The 20,528-nt window shown below is 35.3% G+C and overlaps 2 protein-coding genes across 2 annotated transcripts; both read right to left on the bottom strand.

Moving 5' to 3' along the window:
• Positions 1–6,935: 6,935 nt before the first annotated feature.
• Positions 6,936–7,898, bottom strand: LOC101844867 (olfactory receptor 14A2-like). Its single transcript, XM_005085381.1, has one exon. The coding sequence runs from the start codon at positions 7,896–7,898 to the stop codon at positions 6,936–6,938; it is 963 nt and encodes a 320-aa protein (XP_005085438.1).
• A 6,609-nt stretch (positions 7,899–14,507) lies between these two features.
• On the bottom strand, positions 14,508–15,515 carry LOC101844605 (olfactory receptor 14A2-like). Its single transcript, XM_005085380.1, has one exon. It carries the CDS (start codon positions 15,513–15,515, stop codon positions 14,508–14,510), a length of 1,008 nt encoding a protein of 335 aa, XP_005085437.1.
• Positions 15,516–20,528: the final 5,013 nt, after the last annotated feature.

The following is a 20,528-nucleotide window of genomic DNA, read 5'->3' as shown; positions in this document are numbered from 1 at the left end:
CATGATGTTTATTTATTTATTTTACATTCCAGCCACAGTTTCTCCTCCTTTCTCTCTTCCTATCTCTTTTCCATATCCCTTCCACACTGCCATTCAGTGCTCCTCTGACACTATGAGAGTCAGCAAAGCATTGCAATATCAAATGAAGGCAGGACCAAGCTTTTCTCCCTTGCATTAAAGCTGGAAAAGGCATCTCACCATACAGAATTGGGCCAGCTCATGCACCAAAGAACTCCTGGTCCCACTGCTAGGGGCCCCACAAAAGATCATGCTACACAACTTCCACCCAGAGATAGAGGGCCTAGGTCAGTCTCATGCTGGCTCCATAGCTGTCAATTCAAAGTCCATGAACTCCCACAATCACAGGTTACCTATCTCTCTGGGTTTCCCCATCATAATCTTAACTTCCATTTCTCATATAACTGTTCCTCCCTCTCTTCAGATGGAATCTCAGAGATCAGCCCAGTGCTTGGCTATGGATCTCTGCATGGATGGAGTCTCTATGATGAAAATTAGGGCAGTCAGAAGTCTGATTAGAGGAGAATGCCAGTACAGGCACCCTCTCTTCTATTGTTACAAGTCTTATCTGGGGTAATCTTTGTGGCTTCTTTGGAGTTTCCTTGACAGCAGGATTCTCCCTAACTATATAATGACTCCTGCTATCAAGATATCTCTTTCATTACTTTCCCTCTTCATCTCACCTCCAACTAGACCATCCTGATCCCATATGTCCATACCCCATCCTTTCTTGCCCTCCCTTCCCCAGTTTACCCAGGACATCTTATATATTTCCTCTTCCCTAATAGGGTCCTCCTTGTTATATAGCATCTCAATGGCTGATAACTATAGCCTGGTTATCCTTTTCTTTACATCTCATATCTACTTATTTCCATTTGCAAATGTTATAATATGCCATCTGAAACAATTTTTAAGATATTGTAGATTGGAGGAAATTGAAACAGGTATTAAAGTAATGCAATTAAACAATGATTTACTCATATTTATTTTCCTATCAATTTTCTTTCGGTATTTCCCTATACTGGTTATGGCAACAATAACCTGGCAAAGACTGACTCTTAGCTCTCTTCGACACAGTTTTTCTACACAAACAGATAGTTCCATTATAAGTTATCCAAATAGGATCTATCCTTGTATTTTATAAGAGATGTGTTTTTAAAATGCCATCTCCAGAAATCTCTGTCCTGTATGTTTTTCCTGTGAATTTTATTTGAAAGCCCCTCAGCTCAAGCAATCAACTGACTACTCTCTAAACCAAGAACTTTTATTGTCCTAAACCATTCCCTATAAAGAATTTTCTCTTGTTTAGCAACTCATGCTTGAGTTCTCTAGTGCAGAATAAATTGCACCAATAATCTCTACAGTATTCTTTATTATATAGTCAATGTAAAACACACACACATGCACAGAAAGAGGAGAGATACATAATGGTTTGTCTTTTAAAAAGTTAAGTAAATAACTTTGACCTAGTAATCAACAATGTAATTTGAATCCAAAACAGTTGCAGCATAACAAACCAGATAATAGGAAAGGTGAATTTTATACAGTAAAGTACAATTCTCAATAAAAAGCTGAAAAATTTCATCTGATACTTAAAGATAATCCTATGCCACAGGGACCCTGATTTAGAAAGACACAGCACATTAGGGATAGCTGATCTCTGTAGATATCAAACAGTAAATATAAGAGTGAAAGATAGAAAAGGAATTTAATCAATATAATTACCATTGATAGTCTTGTTTTATAACTATCGGCAAGAATTCTAATATTAAATTGAGAAAGAACAAAGGAACTACCATTATGAACAGTCTGTCTCAGACTATGGCCTGGTTGATTATCTCAAGTCTGACATCATAGAGTACTCGCTGTATCAACATAATTGCAGTTGACTATGATTAGAGAGGCAATTCCTATTTATTCTAAAGGAAAACATTGTCAGGATGAATAGTTAATAAAACTGGAAACATCTTAGTTAATTCATCTTTTCTTCAGCCTTGAAGGGAGATCTACCTTGTGGTAGACATCATATTTGTCCTAAGAGTGAGGCAGTAATTTGTCTCAAAGTTAAACAGAATCAAGCACAAACAAAATAACGGTAGACAAGTCAAGCTTTTATCCTACCCTTAGTTATTCATTGGACTTTTACAATGATTTTAGGGAAAGCAGCATTGAAGTGCCTTATACTTTTCTTATAATTACTGTTGAAATCTTTCTTAGCATATTTGTCATTTGTGTATAAAAGTACTACTTTTTTATCACTTAAACTTTTATCCAGTCACTTTTCTGAAGATGTTTCTTACCTATGTGAATTCCATGGTAGAATTATTGTGGTCATTTATGTATACTATATCATCAGCAACTAATGATACTTTGACTTCTTCCTTTTCAAATTGTAACCCCTTGGTCTCCTACAGTTTTCTTATTGCTCTAACTAGAAATTCAAGTACTACATTGAATTGATATGAGAAAATGGACAACCTTGCCTTTTTATGATTTATTTGGAGTTGCTTTGAGTTTCTCTCCTTTTAAGTTGATGGTGGGTATAGACTTGTTTAAAAATGCCTTTTTGTATTTATGCATATCCCTTGTATCTATGATCTCTATAAGACTTTACTCAGGGAGGAGTTTTGGATTATAGCAATGAGATGATCATGTCGGGTTTTTTTTTTCAGTTTGTTTATATGGTGGATTACATTGACAGATTTTCATATATTGAATCTTTCCTGAATCTCTGGGATGAAACCTACTAGAATTTGGTAAATGACGTTTTTGTAAATCCTTTTTAAATTAATTTTTATTTACATTAAAAATAATCTTATTTTGCATACAAATCCAGTTTCCTTTCTCTCCCTTTCTCCCATTGCTCCAAACATCCCCTCATCCCACCCTATATCCACTCCTCAGGAAGGGTGAGGTCTCCCATTCAGACGCAGCCCTGAGTTGGACAATACCAGTGCAGTAAACTCACATGGCAACATCATGACCCTCAAAGACACACCTGGCCTCAGGTGATGGCCCAGACCCCGGGTATTCACACTAACTTTGGTGGTAACCAGAGCGAAAAGCATCAACACACACACCCTGTGTGCTGTAGGTCCCTGGATCCAGATATGTCCCCACACCACAGACTGAGTCCCACCATACTATGGACCCAAATATCAGCAAAGTCACTCAGATAAGCAAGGCCTTTGTAGTAGGATATATCATAGACATCATCATGGACTCAGGTGGCTGACTAGAACACAGGGCATCTGCAGGGTCTTGAGTGGTTACTAAAGCTATGAATATCAACTCAGACCCTGGCTGAAGTAGGTCCATGGGCCAAGACATGGCTCTTGGGAGCAACCCAGTCTTGGATATCATCATGACCCAGGGGGCAGCACAAGCCACTTACATCAGCATGGCCCAGGTAGTGGTACAGCCCTGGGACACCAACATGGCCACAGATGGTGAGCCAAACCCCAGTCATTCTTGAGGCCTCTGATGGCACAATGGATCATGACTATCAACAAAGAACCTGGCTGCAGTAGGACCACAGATGCAGACATGACCCTTAGCAGAAGCCTGAGCCTAGATGTCACCCTGACCCCTAGTGGCAAGCAGTCTACCAATATCAGCCTGTTCCCCAATACCTTCACCTCATCAGCTCTGCTTATCTCCACAGCACAGGAATTATTCCACCTCTCTTTCTCTCCCATTTCTCTCCACTATCTATCTGCTCATCCTACTGGCACTGACATGGCCATCAACATGAGGTTCAAGATACTCTTTTGGATGCCTTCATCCAGCACTGACTGTAGTGAGCCAGGCATGCCCAAGTGTGCCTTTTGCCTGCCCAAACCAAAGGTCAAGAAAACTTCTAAATGAACATTTTCATTTGAGCCTTGACAGCTGATACTCACCCTTCAATATTTTGAGTTTTAATGAGTTGTTTTATGCATTCACACAGATTTTGTGATTCAAATTTTCTCTCAGGGTTTGCATGTAAAATTTTTTTTCATGGGATCAAATGTTTGCATACTATGTTCACAGTGGTCAGGTTGCTTTATTAGGCTTTGGAAACACTTTGAATGAAGGTTTATTTTGTCTTTGGAGAAAAGGAGAGCAAATACTTGAGGCTTAGAGCTTGTCCCTTCTTCAAGTGTTATCTGCCACCAAGTCAACAAGAATGTGAAGAGGGGCACTTCACACTCCATTCCAAATGGCCAAGCCTTCAGATTTAAAGCCTTTTCCTGTCATGTTGCGCTAAACCCTCCTGAAACAAGGAGCCAAGCTTTGCATTTCTCCAAACTTTATGTCCTTGCTGTCAGTTATTCTTCCACAGCAATAAGAATGATACTAATATGGATTCCCACAGGCTTGTTTGTACAGTTTGCTTTTTATCCATCTTTCCTGAAATCCTTAGATCCCAGAAATATCAAATATTTCCTCACTAACAAATTCTAAAGTACACACATAACAAAGTTTACAGCTTTCTGTGACCATACAACCCCTATAAGAAGCCGTCACATAGCAACTGACAATTTCTTTATATTCCCTCTCCCATTATAGACATAAAAGTTAAAGTATCATGCTTAATACTTATCCATCCAGATTTCCTTTTCTCCTTCACATGGTTAGGTGTTTAAACAGAAGCAGTTATTTAACTCATGATAATTTGTATCAATTTTAAATTACTCTTTGTTCAATATCTAATACAACATATTTCTGATAATTTTGAAAGCAAATGTTTTTTAATGTAAAAAGTATTCAAAATATTATGGACAATGAAATGGTTATTTAACTCTGTTGCTTAGACTGTATAGCAGCAATTTTATAGTTTTACTGCTTAATTGCTAAATAGAAAAGTTGATATGTGAGTATGTATCTTATAACATGCTACTATCTCATGTGTTTAACTCTTTACTAGTAGCATAGTGCATATAAGGTACAATTACATAGCTACATGGAAGAGATATACCTTTTATCCACAGCACTAAAGAGTTCATGGTGATTCAGTTGGTGGTGGTAGTAGTAGTAGAATGTGATATTTACTCTCTCTCTCTCTCTCTCTTTCTCTCTCTCTATCTCTCTCTCTCATGTCTGTGTGTTAGGGCAGGCAGAATCATTTTCTTTATGGGTTAGTCAATATTAATGAGTGTGTCCAGTGTGATACGTCTTATCTGTCTACTTTCTTGTTTTAAATTGGGTCTTGAGACTACATTGAGTTGCAACCAAACAAAATCATATACAGCTAATGTTTAGAGTTCAGTCAAGCATATTAGTGTCATTTCCTTACAAGCTATATTTATTATCATTACACTTCACTAGTGGAACTGGACCTACTGGTCACTATATAGAGGCTTTAAAGAACTGAATATTGCCTGGGGAATTGTTTTTGACAGTGGTTTTGAAAATTGCACATGTATCTCATAAGGGGAAATGCCTTTATTTTCTTATTGGATGACATGGATATGTGATTTGTTCCAATATATAATTATTCTTGGTGGGATAAGATAAAAGGGAAATGGACATTGCTTCCATGACTTTGATTCTAGCCATTCTTTATAACAGAGCCCATGACACCTTATTAATATAATTGACAGTAGTTGTACATTATGAAAACCTCATGGTAAAGATTGTATTTTCTCTACAGATGAAAATTGATTAAATATTAAACACAAATCATTCTACAGATAAATCATAGAATCTTCAGAAAGATTCCATAAACAGTGAAGAAATCATATGTGCTTGAATACACTGAGTGGTAAATTCACCAAGAGAAATCTTTCATTGGCAAGTGTTTTTACTATAATTTTATTTGGCTCCATATCTTCTTTATAGATGATGATGGGAACAATGTTCAAGAAGCAGTTATAGGTGATGTTTTACTGGACCACAAGGATGCTGACATACACACTATGACCATTGGTGTATGGAATTTTCCTGTGGAGAAACAACACCTACTCACACCAGATGAACAACCAAAGAAAGAGCAAAGTAATTCTACCAAAGTACAACTGTTTGCACCAATGGGTTTATTGGGATTACTTACTTATAGCAGCTGGAGGACTAAAAGACAGTTGCATCAACAAAATGCTTCCATACCCAATTATAGTGAAAACTCACAGAAGCTACAACCCTGCTGCTCAATGCATAAAGTTCAAATAGCTTTGCAGATCACAGAGCTACATTCAGATTCTTGGGATAGTCAGAGAGTCTTTAAGGAAAGAGACTTGTGTTTTATTAAACTTTTTAGAACCTGTAAGGTGATTTAGACTTATTCCTTAGACCCATGAGCCAGAATCCTCTAGCCTGTAAGTAATGCTTCTATTCAGGAGAAACTGTTAAAAAAAACAGCCATACAAAATTCTGCCTTTCCGTGGTTGCTCTGATAGTACTCTCAACCTGATTGGATTTCTTTTTTAGAACTTGTCTCATATGATCTTTCTCCATGCTTGTCTTTATCTAAGCATTTGGTAGTACATTGAGGATTGGGTAAAATCTCCAGAATGCTCTGGACTTATAAGTTAGATTCCTAAACCTTCTAATTAGTAGAAAGACAAGCGCAGAAACTTTGAGTTAGCTCTTCCTGATTGATTACATGGTACTCCCATGTAATTTTTTGTGGATGTTATTATTTTTGTTTGTAAATAAACCAGGTCAGGAGTATTAAATAACCGGATATTGAAACTTACAAAAAATAATCAATCCTTTTGGAAATGATATTCTCCAAATGATAACAGTTTTAGCATAAGAAAGAAGAAACTGGTACAATGATTTTATATGTTAGTCACATATAATTTAAATTTCTAATCATAGATAATATCAGCCTTATTCTGAGTGTTCATTTTCTAAGGACAAAAATGTTTATCTACACTTATCTTTCCAAGGTCAAAAACTGCAAAATTATTTTTAACTTGTGAGGCACTATAACACTAACAGATAGTTTGAAGTATTAAATGAAGTGAATCTTTTGAGCAGAGATTTTGCTGTAACCTTTTCAGAGCGCACTTGATGTCACTGTTCCTCAGGCTGTAGATCACAGGATTAAGTGCTGGAGGCAACACAGTATAGAGCACAGAAAACAATTTGTCTGTAACTAATGGTGTTTTTGAGGGAGGCTTCAGATAAACAAAACAAGCAGTAGCAAAGAAAATAGTGAAAACAGTGAGGTGTGGGATGCAGGTGGAAAACACTTTAGACTGACCTTTAGTAGTGGAAATCTTCATCACAGTGCAGAAAATGTAAAAGTAAGAGATCATCAAACAAATAAAGCAAGACATGCCTAGACACATACCAAGCCCAAGACTTGTATAAATGACCACAAGTGTTTTAGAGCAGGAGATCCTTAACAATGAGGGAACATCACAAAAAAACTGTAGGATCACATTGGAGTTACAGAAATTCATGGAAAAGGTGACAGCTGTGTATAGAATTCCAAATAGTAGCCCAGTAGCCCAGGAAACACACATCATCAACATACAGGTACAACTACTCATGATGGCCTCATAGTGCAGAGGACAACAGATGGCAACGTAGCGGTCATAGGACATGGCAGTCAGGAAAAATACCTCACTTGCTAAGAAGGAAGTCATGAAAAGTGTCTGGAAGGCACAACCCAGAAAAGAGATGGAACTGTTATGAATTATACTATTGACAAAGAAACTTGGGATAGAGACAGACATAAGAAAGATGTCTAACAGGGACAAATTCTTTATAAAGAAGTACATGGGTGTTTGGAGCTTCAGATCCAGGGTTATGAGAGTGATTATGAGGAAATTACTCATCAGGACTTCTAGGTACATTACCAAAAGGAACACTCCACAGACAGTCTGTAGCTCTTGGGTGTCTGAAAATCCCATAAGGATGAATTCTGTTATTCTAGTGAAGTTTGGCATTCTCAGTCCTTCAAATGGCCTGTCAGGTAGGAGAAATAAACAAAACTTGACACAGTACCAAATATTCAGTTGAATGTTCAGTTGAAATGGATCCAGAGTACAATACAAGCATTTCTCCATTTCTATAGTTTCCAATCTTATCTTTCCATAAGAGGGTACTTTCACTTTACATATAAATTTGTACTTTGTAAATGGAATTCTTAATTGGTATAAGCAATAAAAAGCCCAGGGTGAGATATAGAGGAAAATGCTGAGATATCATATTGAAGGAGTAAGTCATAGCCACATCTTATTTCCTTAATGTCTCAGCAGACAAGAGTGTGGGTTCCTGTTTCTCCCTGTTATATCCTGGTTCCATCCAACTCTCTCATTTGCTTTCTGTCTGTACAGACATCCTGACCACTACATTTAACTAGTGGCAAGCTCCATTCTCTGACCTTCAGACAGGCTTTATTTGTAAAAGCAAGAAATCATCACAGTACTTATTTTTCATTCATATCATTTTAATCTACCGTGTATTATAACAATTTTTTAGAAAAATGATAACAGATATAAATGGTGCTTTTCCTAATAGAAATGACACTTTACCTGAAACTGTCATTACCCAGTAAGCAACAAACTAAAGGATAATATCATATATTTTCTCCCTTCTGTCTTCTTTCTTTTGTCTTAATTTTGGGTGAGATCACTATTTAATTTTGCATAGCCACACTTATCATTCAAAGAGTGTTCAAATAATGCTTATAGTATTTTTAAAAGTTTGTCAAATTCCACCTTTAATTATGTGTTCTGGACCTTTTGAATGGCACATGCATCCCTATATTCATTGGTTTTAATCTTTGTGAAAAAGAAGTTTTCTTCATGCAAATCCTGCAATGGTGAGCCCACAAGCAAGAGCAATCAACTCCGAAGGACCAACTTGTTTCATTTCAAGACCGTATATATGATACAAGAACATCTTTCAGTAAACACAAGTGTTCTGCTTCCCAACAGAAGCCTTTTCTCTGGATCAAATATGGATTGACCCCAATTCAGCCTCAGAAATTTTCTTATTACTGATAAGATTCTTCATGCTCAGAACTGAGATAACTATCTACCTGGCCATTATTTGAACAGAAGAGCTTGAGAATCCACAGCTCTTATTCTTTTGGGGTAATACTCTTGAAGTTCTGCTCACTACTTTTAAATACATAGTTGCCTTATATATTTATATTATCAAACTCCTTGCCGAATTTTACAATTGTTTTATTTGTTTCTGTATTGATTACCCACTCCTATTCCAATGACATAAGATTTCCAAAACAAAATAATATAAGTTTCTTTCTTAAGAAAGTAATATTATCCATCACATTACATTTATGTGTGAAATAGTCATAGTTATAGTTATAGCTCTACTATACTTATATTAAATAGTCCAACATTTGCAAATGAGAATCACTGTCCCCGTGAGTTTAAATAATGTCATATAAACACAGATTTGCTGTTAAATATTTATATCACCTTAAATTCATACAAATATTTAACATATCACTGAGTTTGTTAACAAATGAGAGTTAAGGCCTCCTGAAGAATGGGAGAAGTGGTTTCCACATTGAAGAGCACGTGTGTTCATTATTGTACACACACACACACACACATATATATACATATATATATATATGATTGTAATATCTATTAGTGAAACAAAGCAACAACAACAAAATAAACCATGAGTTTGAAAGAGAGAAATGAAGTATATGGGAGGGCTTGTGATAAAGGAAGGGAAGGGAGAAATATTGTATGCAATTATATTCTCAAAAATTAAAAACAAATGAGAAGACAAAATTAAAGAGAAAGGTGAGTGGCAGGAGACTTGGCTCAGCCTAACAATAATGACAAAAACAAAAAACAACAACAAAACAAAAACACTTGCTGCTCTAGTAGAGGATATAATTTCAGTCTCCAAAGTCTACTTAGTAGCTCAAAACTGACTATACCTCCAGTTCCAAGGAACTTGAAACCTATTTGTGTTGTTTGCTGGCACCAGGCAGGCACAGTAAACACAAACATAAATGAAAAAAAACTGCAAATACTCAGAAAATAAAAATAATAGGTATGTATTGAAGAAAGGAGACAATTTAGAACACATTTTGAGTTGTTTGGCTACACACATTTGTATTAGAGACATGTGAGGATTCCTTGATATTTTGTTTGCAAAGGAATCTTCAGAAGTGAACAAATTAAAATATTTCTTCCATTTGTTCCTCCATATTTTTCTTTATAACTTCATGTTTTATGGAATCAAGTTTTCTCACAATCCAACATACTATGATATTCTATGTATATTTAAGATATATTTGTATAATACTGTTAACTAGGTTTAGGTATTGATTAATCTTTATTGAAATAATATTCAGTGTTACATATATATTAGACGTGATGCTAAATGGTAGTGAAAAAAATTGTGGAGCAGTCGAATGCTTGTTCTTCCAAGGAGGAGGTCAAATATCAGTAAGTTAAAATAATTTACAAAACAAAGAAACAAATTCCTAGTACAGTGACATAGCAAAGTTTATCGACTAGCTATATGGCTGCTTGATTTAAATAAAAGCCTTTGATTCACACAAAATGCAGAGGACAACGGAACAGGACAGATATCTCTGGAGAAGATATTTTAACAAGAATAGTTCTAGTACGAAATAAAGATAGGTCTTGTTTAGGATATTTCAGAAGCAGTGGTGAGTGGAGAGAAACTGTGGTAGGAAGAAACCATGAAGAAGAAGAAACATGAAAAAAATACAAAAACAGTGAAGAAATTGTTTACAAATTATATTGTTTTAGGTATCTATACTAATTCTCTAATGTTCGTAATATTTATGATGCTTAAAATCTTTCATGTAAAAATGCATTTTAATATTTTATAATCAGAAATTTATGATCAGTACTTTAAAAACAATTTTGATTCCTCAAATTACTGGAAAAGAGATTGTTCAACAGACTTATAGAGGAATATTTTTCAAGATTTCCAATTTGACAGTCAAAATTTCTCATAGACATTAACATTCAGATTATTGGTGGATCACCAAAAGTTTGCAAATTCTCTAATCATAACATATGATGATGATTTAGCCTTCCAATAAGACTCAAAAGTCTATGCAAAGCTGTAATCATTTCTTAATACAGAATAAAACAGGTACAAACAATAAAATCATTTACCGTCGTATAAATTTCAGTTGGATTTTCTTTGAAGCACTGTGTAATCCAAAGGTCTGAAAAGATCTTTTTAAGGCATTTGTCTGCAATCGTGAGATTCCCAAAGGAAAATCTTTCTGAATGGACTTCCTTATTATTCACCTTTCTCTTAAGACAATTAGTGTTATAATAATTGGTGCTTTTGTAGGAGAGACTGATCATTGCCCTGAAAATATGCCAGGACAGATCATGAAGAACATGGGTTACACTTTTCCCCAGATTGTACTAAACTATCTATATACACTCTAAATTATACTGGAAAAAAGTTATAGTTGTTAGTAAACATTAGAATGTATCTAGAAATTTTGCCAGAGGACATTTGCCATATATTTATGTTATTCGTTGTTTTATCATTATTATAACAAATACCTAAAACAGAAAACACATCTTAAGGAAAACAAGGTTTACTTGTGCACATATTTGAGTGCACAAATACATCATGATAGAAAAGGTATAATGTCAGAAGTTTGGGGTGGCAGGTCATATTATTCCTAAATTATGAAGTAGGAAGGCACATGCTATGGCTCTGGTGATGCTTGGCTCACTCTTTCCTCTTTATTCACTTAAGAACCACAGTGAAGAGTATAGTATCTCTAACACAAATAGTCTACTTTCTAGTTCATTCAGTACTATTTGGAAAGTCCATCATGAGCATGACAAAAATTTCGAAGAGTTCTACTATTGTCAACATTTTGAGATTTCCATTGAAACTTGTCTTCACTTTTTAGGTGTGTGCAGTGGCCTTTCAAGGACTCGTTGTGGGAGATTTGACATTACCACACATTCCCTAGCCTCAGCAGCTTTCTGGAACTTTTTTTTTGCAAGTTTCACATCCTCCTTACTCTTGAATATTTCCTGACTGTTAAACCAGTACCACATGGATGGCTCTCTCGTGTTAGCCTATTGCATGCTGAAGCTGTAGTCTGGACACTTAAATAACAATTACAGTGTCTTCCATATGCTTTTGATGGTAACCTCTGGGAACACATTCCTAAATGGCCATCTTAGATCAAAGAAATCCTATGGCATATTTATTTCTAGTTATTTCATTTGAAGGGAATTTAAATTTGAATAATTTGTAGTTTTTGATAAGTAAGTTTTGCCATTAGATCAATCTTCCTGTTGTCTGCATGGGTTGTCTGCATGGAAATGGGTTGGAGCATGTCCCATTTCCTTAGTTGGACTGCACCATTTAGGAATTATAAATTATATTTACCATCTTCACTTACAAATTCCAACTTGCTTATCCTGATTTCATAAATAAACTGCACATTTTCTATGTCTTCTGGCTCTTTAACACAATAGACTTGAATAAAAATAAATAGCAAAAATTAGGGAAAGCTATAGGGAAAAACTTCACAGACACAAAATACAAATAGGTATAGGAAATCTATATAAAAAGGTTGGTCCTATCCCAAGTGAAGTGACAGACTTTGATGAGTACCGATAGGAGGCCTCATCATCTCTGAGAAGTGGATTGGGTGTTAGAAGGTGGGTTGATGGGTAAAATGGGAGGATAGGATGGAGAGGGAACTGGGATTGATATGTAAAATAAGGTTGTTTTAAAAATAAAATAAAAAATTTTAAAAATTGAGGAATGAGCATGAAACAGCAGAAAGAATGATCTTCTGGGTACCATGTTAGGGCAGGTAGAATCATTTTCTTAAGGTGTTAGTTAATGTTAATGTGTGTGTTCAGTGTGTTGTATCTTATTTGTCTCCCTTTTTCTATAAAGTAGACCTTGAAATTACATTGAGCTACAATTAACCAAAATCATGCATAGCTAAAGTTTGAAGTTGAGTCAAGTCTATTAGTGTCATCCTCTTACATGTTGTTTTTATTATCATTATTTTTCACTATTAGAAATTGATATACTGGTCACTGTATGGAGATTTTGGAGAATTACACATTTTGGGGGGAAATTTTTTGGTTTCAAAAATTGCAGCAGGAATCCCACAAGGGTAAGTACCTTTGTTTGCTTTTTGGATGAGAAGGACAAGCTGATTTGCCTCAATATGCATATGTCTAAAGTGGATAGGATAAAAGAAAAGTGAAAATTTCTTCCATTACTCTGATTGTAGTAATCATTTGTCACAGTGACCATAAACTACTTTTAATATAACTGAAAATAGCTGTACATTAAGAAAATCTATTTTTTCTAGAAATGAAAATTAAATGTAAAACACAAATAACATTGCTGATAAAGTATAGAATCTCCAGAGATTTCATAAATGGTAAAGAAAATCTTATGTGTTTGAATGCAGTGACTGACAAATTCACCTAGTGAAATTTTTCATTGACAAGTGATTTCTACTACAACTTTATTTGGTTACATATCTTCTTTGTAGATGATGATGAGAACCTGCAAGCAATTATAGGTGATGTGTTACTGAACCACAAGCAGGCTGACAGACACACAAGGACCATTGTTGTGTTAACTTTTCCTGTGGAGAAACAGCACTTATACCCAAAGAAATAGCAAAGTGATTCTAACAAAGTACAACTTTTTGTACCAATGTGTTTATTGGGAGTACTTACAGCAGCTGGAAAACTCAAAGGCAGTTGCATCAACAAAATGCTTCCGTACCCAATTTTGGTGAAAAGTCACAGAAACTGCAAACCTACTGCTTGATGAATGAAGTTCAAATACCTCTACAGGACAAGAATTATATCCAGGCTCTAAGACTTTTTCTTGCCAACATTTGTTTAATACTTCTAAAAAAGGGAAAGGTTTGAGTGATTTTTAAACTCTCTGGAACTTGTAAGGTTATTTAGAACTATTCCTTAGGCTCATAAACCATCCTTCTCTCACCTGTAAGTAATGCTTCTATTTAGGAGAAACTAGAAAAACAGCCACACATGTTTCTGCCTCTCCTGTGTCCTTTTGATAATACTCGCAACCTGGTTGGATACTATTTCTCTTTTAGAACTTGTGTCATATAATCTTTCATCAAATTGGTCTTTATTTTAAGATTTTGATACTATTTTGAGGATTGGGATAAATCTCCACAATGCTCTGGGCTTATGGGGTATAGTCCTGCCTGTTTTTCTAATCAGTAGAAAGATGAGTACAGAAACCATGGCCTTGGTTGATCACATCCTTCCAAAACGTAAATTGGTTTTTGTGGTAGTTATTTTTGCTTATAAATAAACCAAATAAGGAGTATCAAGTGACCAGATACTGAAACTTACCAAAAAATACTTTTAGAATGTTATATTCCCAAATGATGAGAGTTTTACTATCTAAGAGCAGAAACTAGTACCACAACTTTATATGTTAGATACAATTTAATTTTTTGATCATAGATAATGTTAGCCTTATTCTGTGTGCTTATATTCCAAGAACAAAAATGAGTATCGCCGTTTGTCTTTCCAGTGTCAAAAATTGCAAAACTTGCCTGCAACTTTTGAGGTACTATACCAGTGACAGATACTTTGAAGTGTTAAATGACATGAACCCATTGGGCAGAGATTTTGCCGCATCCTCCTAAGAGCACACTTGACATCATTGTTCCTCAAACTGTAGATCACAGGATTGAGTGCTGGAGGTAACACAGTGTAAAGCACAGAAAGCAGTCTGTCTGTGATTGACGGTACATTTGACGGTGTCTTCAGATAGACAAAGCAGGCAGTAGCAATGAAAATAGTGAAAACAGTGAGGTGGGGGATGCATGTAGCAAATGCTTTGGACTGTCCTTTACTGGTAGGAATCTTAAGCACAGTGGATAATATGTAAAAGTAAGAGATCAGCACACAGATAAAACAAGACATGCCTAGACACAGACCAAGTCCATGACTTGTATAAATGACCACAAGTGTTTCAGAGCAGGAAATCCTTAACAATGATGGGACATCACAGAAAAACTGTGGAATCACATTGGAGCCACAGAAAGGCATGGAAAATGTGCCAGTTGTATAAACAGTTCCAAAGAATACTCCAGTGGCCCAGGAAACACACACTATCAGCACACAGGTTCTACTACTCATAATTAACTCATAATACAGGGGACAGCAAATGGCAACATAGCGATCATAGGACATGGCAGTCAGGACAAGTGTCTCGCTTGCTGAAAAGGAAGTCATGAAAAGTATCTGGAAGGCACAACCCAGAATGGAAATGGAACTGTTGTGAGTTAGGCTGTTGAAAAAGAAATTTGGAATTGGGACAGAAACAAGAAAGATGTCAAGCAGGGACAAATTCTTCAGAAAGAAGTACATAGGTGTTTGAAGCTTCAGATCCAGGGTGATGAGAGTGATGATGAGGAAGTTACTCATCAGGACTGCTAGGTACATTACCAAGAAGAACACTCCACAGACAGTCTGTAGCTCCTGGATATCTGAAAACCCCATAAGGATGAATCCTGATATTCTAGTAAAGTTAGGCATTGTAGAATCTTTAAGTGGCCTGTCAGGTAGGAGATACGAACAAAAATTGACATAGTCCCAAATAGTTACACAGATGTACAGAAATGGATCCAGGACTCTACTTAGGTAGACCTCCACTTTTATAGTCCCCACCTTATCTTTCCATAAGGTGCTAATTTCACTTGATCCATAAATTGTACTAATTTATTATTTATATCAACTTACTGTACCATGTATTGTTACAAAATTTAGAAAACTCATAACAGACATGCCTGATGTTTTCCTAATAGAAATGACTCTTCAACTGAAACTGAAGTAGCCCAGAGTGCAATAAAATACAGGATAAAACCTTAGGTTTTCTCCCTTCTGTGTTTTATTTACTTTGCCTTAATCTTGGGTGAGATCGCTCTTCATCTTTCCTGTCTTCACTTATCATCCAAAGATAGTTCCACTAAAGTTAGTGTCTTTCTTGTACCTATAATATTTTTAAACAATTGTCAAAGTCCACCTTTTATCATGTGTTCTGGAACCTTTGAATGGCACCTGCATGCCAACATTCATTGTCTTTGGTCTTTTTTGAAGAGAAGTTTTCTTCATGCAAATCCCTCAAAGGTGAGCCTGTGCCCCTAAGCAGGAACAATCATCTCCTTGGGACCAATTTGTCTGCTTTCCACATCACATATCTGATACACAAACATCTTTCAGTACACATGAACATTCTGCTTCACAGCAGAAGTCTTTTCTCTGGATCAAATGGGTATTGCTCCAATTCAGCCTCAGCAATTTTCTTTTTACTAATAAGATTCTGAATATTCATAACTGAGATAACTAACACCAGGTCATTATTTGAACAGGTGTGCTTAAGAATCCATAGTTCTTATCCTTCTTTGGTAACAATCTTTGAGTTCTTCTCACTACTTTCAAATACATGGTTATCTTATATGTTTATATTATCAAACTCTTTCCCTATTTTACAAATGTTTTTTATTTGGTTTCTTTGGTGAATAACCACTTCTAACTTGCTGAAACTCTCTAAAGTAAGGCTTACCATAGCATAAGATTTTTTAAAAAAGCAAGAAAGAGTGAAGGTATATGGAAAGCTTTGGAATAAGGGAACAGAAGAGAAAAACTAAGCAATTCAATTTATTCTCAAAAATTAAAAACAAATGAGAGGAGAAAAAGAGAAAGGTAAAGGGCAGGAGATTTGGCTCAGTCATGAGGAGTACTTGCATCTCTTGGAGGAAATGTTGTGTCAGTTTCAAAACCATACTCGGTGGCTCAAAATTGAGTATATTTCCATTTCCATGGAAACTAAGAACTATTTGAGGTGTCTGTTGCACCGGGCAGGCACAATCTACACAAACATAAATGCAAAGGGAAATCCCACAAATACATTAAAAAATAAAATATGTGTCTTAAAGAAAGGAGATAATTTTTTTGGTTTTACGAGACAGGGTTTCTCTGTATTGTTTTGGAGGCTGTCGGTCCAGCCTGGCCTCGAAATCACAGAGATCTGCCTGCCTCTGCCTCCCGAGTGCTGGGATTAAAGGTGTGCGCCACCACTGTCCGACAAAGAAAGTAGATAATTTTTAAAAGAATTGAGTTGGTCAGCTGCATACATTTGTAGTAGAGACATGTCAGGATTAACTGGTGTTTTGTTTGTAAAATAATCTTGAGGAATGTATACATCAAAATGCTTCCTCCTTTTGTTCCTCCATATTTCTCTGTATCACGTCATGTTTTCTGGAATCAGTTTTTAGTAATATCCAACATAATACAATATTCTATGTATATTTAAACTATATTGGTACATTACTGGTTACTACGTTTGGGTATTGACCAGTCTTCATTGAAAAAAGGCACATTGTTGCATATATTTTAGTCATGGTAATAAATGATAGTAACACAATTAAAGAATTTTGTGGGGCACTGAAAAACTTGTTCTGACAAGGAGAAGGTAAAATATAAGTACTTTAAAGTAAAAATCCTAGGGCACCAAAATACAAAATTCATAGATTAGCTGTGTAGCTGATTCATTTTAAAAAATGGGGTTCTCAGTTCACACCAAATGCAGAGGACAATTGAACAACAGATATCTCAGAGAAGGTATTTTAGAAGGAATAGTTCTTATGTAAAATAAAAGTGGGTCTTGTTTAGATAATTTCAGGAGAAGCAGGGGTGAACAATGAGAAAGTGTGGTAGGGTGATAAGAATTGTGATGACATTTGTCAGCCCATTGCAACCAACAGGAAAAAGAAACATGAAACAGTGCAAAATTAGTAAAGAAATAATTTATGAATAACATGTTTTGGTATCAACTCCCATTTTATAATTCTTATAATATCTACTAAAATTAGAAACTTTTATTTGGAGCGAAGAATTTTAGTATGTTATCATCAGAAATTTGAAATATATACTGTGAAGCAATTAAGATTCCTGAAAAGGGATTAGACACCCAACTTATGTATGAAGACTTTCCAGGAAGTCCAAATGAAAGTCAAAATTTTTCATAGATATTAACATCCGATTAATGAGAGAGCACCTAAAAGTTTGTAAGTAGTGTAATCATAACATGGAGTTATAATTTAGACTTTTGTCAATGTCTATGAAAACCTATAATCAATTACTAGTTCAGAATAAAGCAAATACAAACAAGAAAATCATTTACAGGCTTACAAATTCTGGTTAGATTTCCTTTGAAGCACCTTGCAATCCAAGTGTCTCTTGCAGATCTTTTTAAAGCACTTAACTGCAACCTTAGGATTCCCAAAGGAAAATATCCTTCTTTCCTTATAATTTACTTTTATCTTAATTAGTGTTACAATAATTAATGTTTTTGTTGGAGAAATTTATCCCTCCCCTGAAAATATACTAGAAGAGATCATAAAGACCATGGCTCACACTATTCTGAGAATTGTATCAAACTAAATATACTGAAAAAAGTTATTATAGTTGTTAGCAAATTACTAGAATATATGCAGAAACTTTGCGTGATGATTCTTGCCATATATTCAAGTTATTGGCTATTTTTATCATTGATATAACAAAACACCTGAAAAACAAAACACAACTTAAGAATACCAACACTTATTTGGGTTCATTTTTAGAGTGAACGAGTACATCATGTCAGGGAAGGCATGATGTCCGAAGTATGGAGTGCCAGGTCATGTTGTACATTATGAAGCAGATATGACACATGATTAGACTCTGTTGATACTATCCTCATTCTTTTCCCTTTATTGAGTTGAGGACTACAATCAATATAATGGTACCTCTACACCAAAAATTCACTTTGCACTTCATTCAGTAATATTTGGAATGACCATCATAAATATGTCATATTTCTTCATTCTGTCATTCTAATTCACACACAGTTGAAAATATTATTAACCAAAAAAGTTTCACCCTTTGACAACTTGACATCCAAACATATGTTTACAGTATAACATTCCACTCGTTATGTCTAAAGTGTCACAATTGTTTAATCATGCTAAATTCATTTAGTCTGTCTTTTGATGTTCACAGTTTTAACTTCACCAACATTCTTCAGGAATCTACTGCTCAAATTTCTTTGGAAAATTTGTTGCCAAAACATTAAGGCTGAACAAGGTAGCCCAATATGATTAATAGGTTTCCAAAAGCCAGCAAAAACCTTATGGACAGCCCCTGTTCCCACTGTAAGAAATCCCACAGTAGACTAATCTACACAACTGACACATATAAATAGAGTGCCCAGATAAAATCAATGTGTGCCCTAGCTAGTTGATTCTCTGTGTTTTCTTTTTGTGTCCTTGACCCATCTGGCTCTTTAAAATTCTTCTACTCTCTACTTCAGCATGATTTCCAAAACTCTGCCCAAATGATTGGTTGTGGGTCTCTGCATCCATCATCCATTACTGGATAAAGCGTCTCTAATGACAACTGTGGTAGGTATTTGTCTTTTTTTAAAACCAGCAAGTTACATAAATACTTACAGATGACAAATATAATTGCATTCAACTTGCTATTGCTTTTACAAACGAGTCAGGACACAATGCACCTGTCACATCAAAGGAAATAAGAGATAGATTGTACTTTAGTCAAGGTTGAGTCCATGGCCTGGGAACACAGACGCAGGCTTCCTTAAATGTATAAGAAGTTTCATGAATCTTTTTAGTTGCAACACAAAATAAACTTTAAAATAAATGCAGAATTCCAAATATATTAATGAAATACTAGTTATTTGAGTTACAGAAAAACAGGAAATTTCAAAGACCATGATCCATGATATATGAATTTGCTTGTAGAAAATAAATTATTATAATCAATGAAACAAAAACAATTTTCAAATGGGATGGCATGCAGAAACAACTTTTTATCAGTTTTAATATATCATCAAGATCAATTATATATCTGGTATTTTGTTGAAAATTGTTAGAAAAGTGAATTATAACTGTGCCCTAATTTCACTCTTACTTGTAAAGGAAACAGTGCAATGAGAAAAAAGGCGTCTAGCATACTTTATTTGATATAAAAATCACTTACAAGGGAAGCTGTGAAGCACTCGGCTCTCTGAGGCATGGCCAGCATCCAAGAGAGATTTACTTTCTGTTTCTCCTATATATCTCTTGCCTTTCCCACATCCCTCTGTCCACATCCCAAATGGGAATGGCCAGTATCTCGGGTACAAGAGGTCTTCCCTACAATTCCACTTTTAGTCTAAATAAAAGATTTAGACTTGATACAAAACTCAAACATATACAGCATATATACATAGAAGATGATAAGCAAATTATACCCTGTCCTAAGTATATCTATCCCATCTAAACCCTAAACTTATCTGAAAGAGATGCGCAAGTCTGAAGACCTCCTTCCAATTCTGAACCTAAATAACTGTAAACTAACCCCATAAAATGTAAACTATACTGCAGTATCAACAGTAGGGAAAGGGGGCATAGTATTCTCAAAATTACTTCCTGCTGAAATGGAACGATGACAAACTCATGGGATCCTGTAGGAAAAAAATATTAATGTAAATTTTTTTGTAGGCGAGGG

This window comes from Mesocricetus auratus, unplaced genomic scaffold (assembly GCF_017639785.1).
Source record: "Mesocricetus auratus isolate SY011 unplaced genomic scaffold, BCM_Maur_2.0 Super-Scaffold_4256, whole genome shotgun sequence".
Lineage (NCBI taxonomy): Eukaryota > Metazoa > Chordata > Mammalia > Rodentia > Cricetidae > Mesocricetus > Mesocricetus auratus.
Note: the sequence above shows the minus strand (reverse complement) of the source record. Positions and strands in the feature narration are given on the sequence as shown.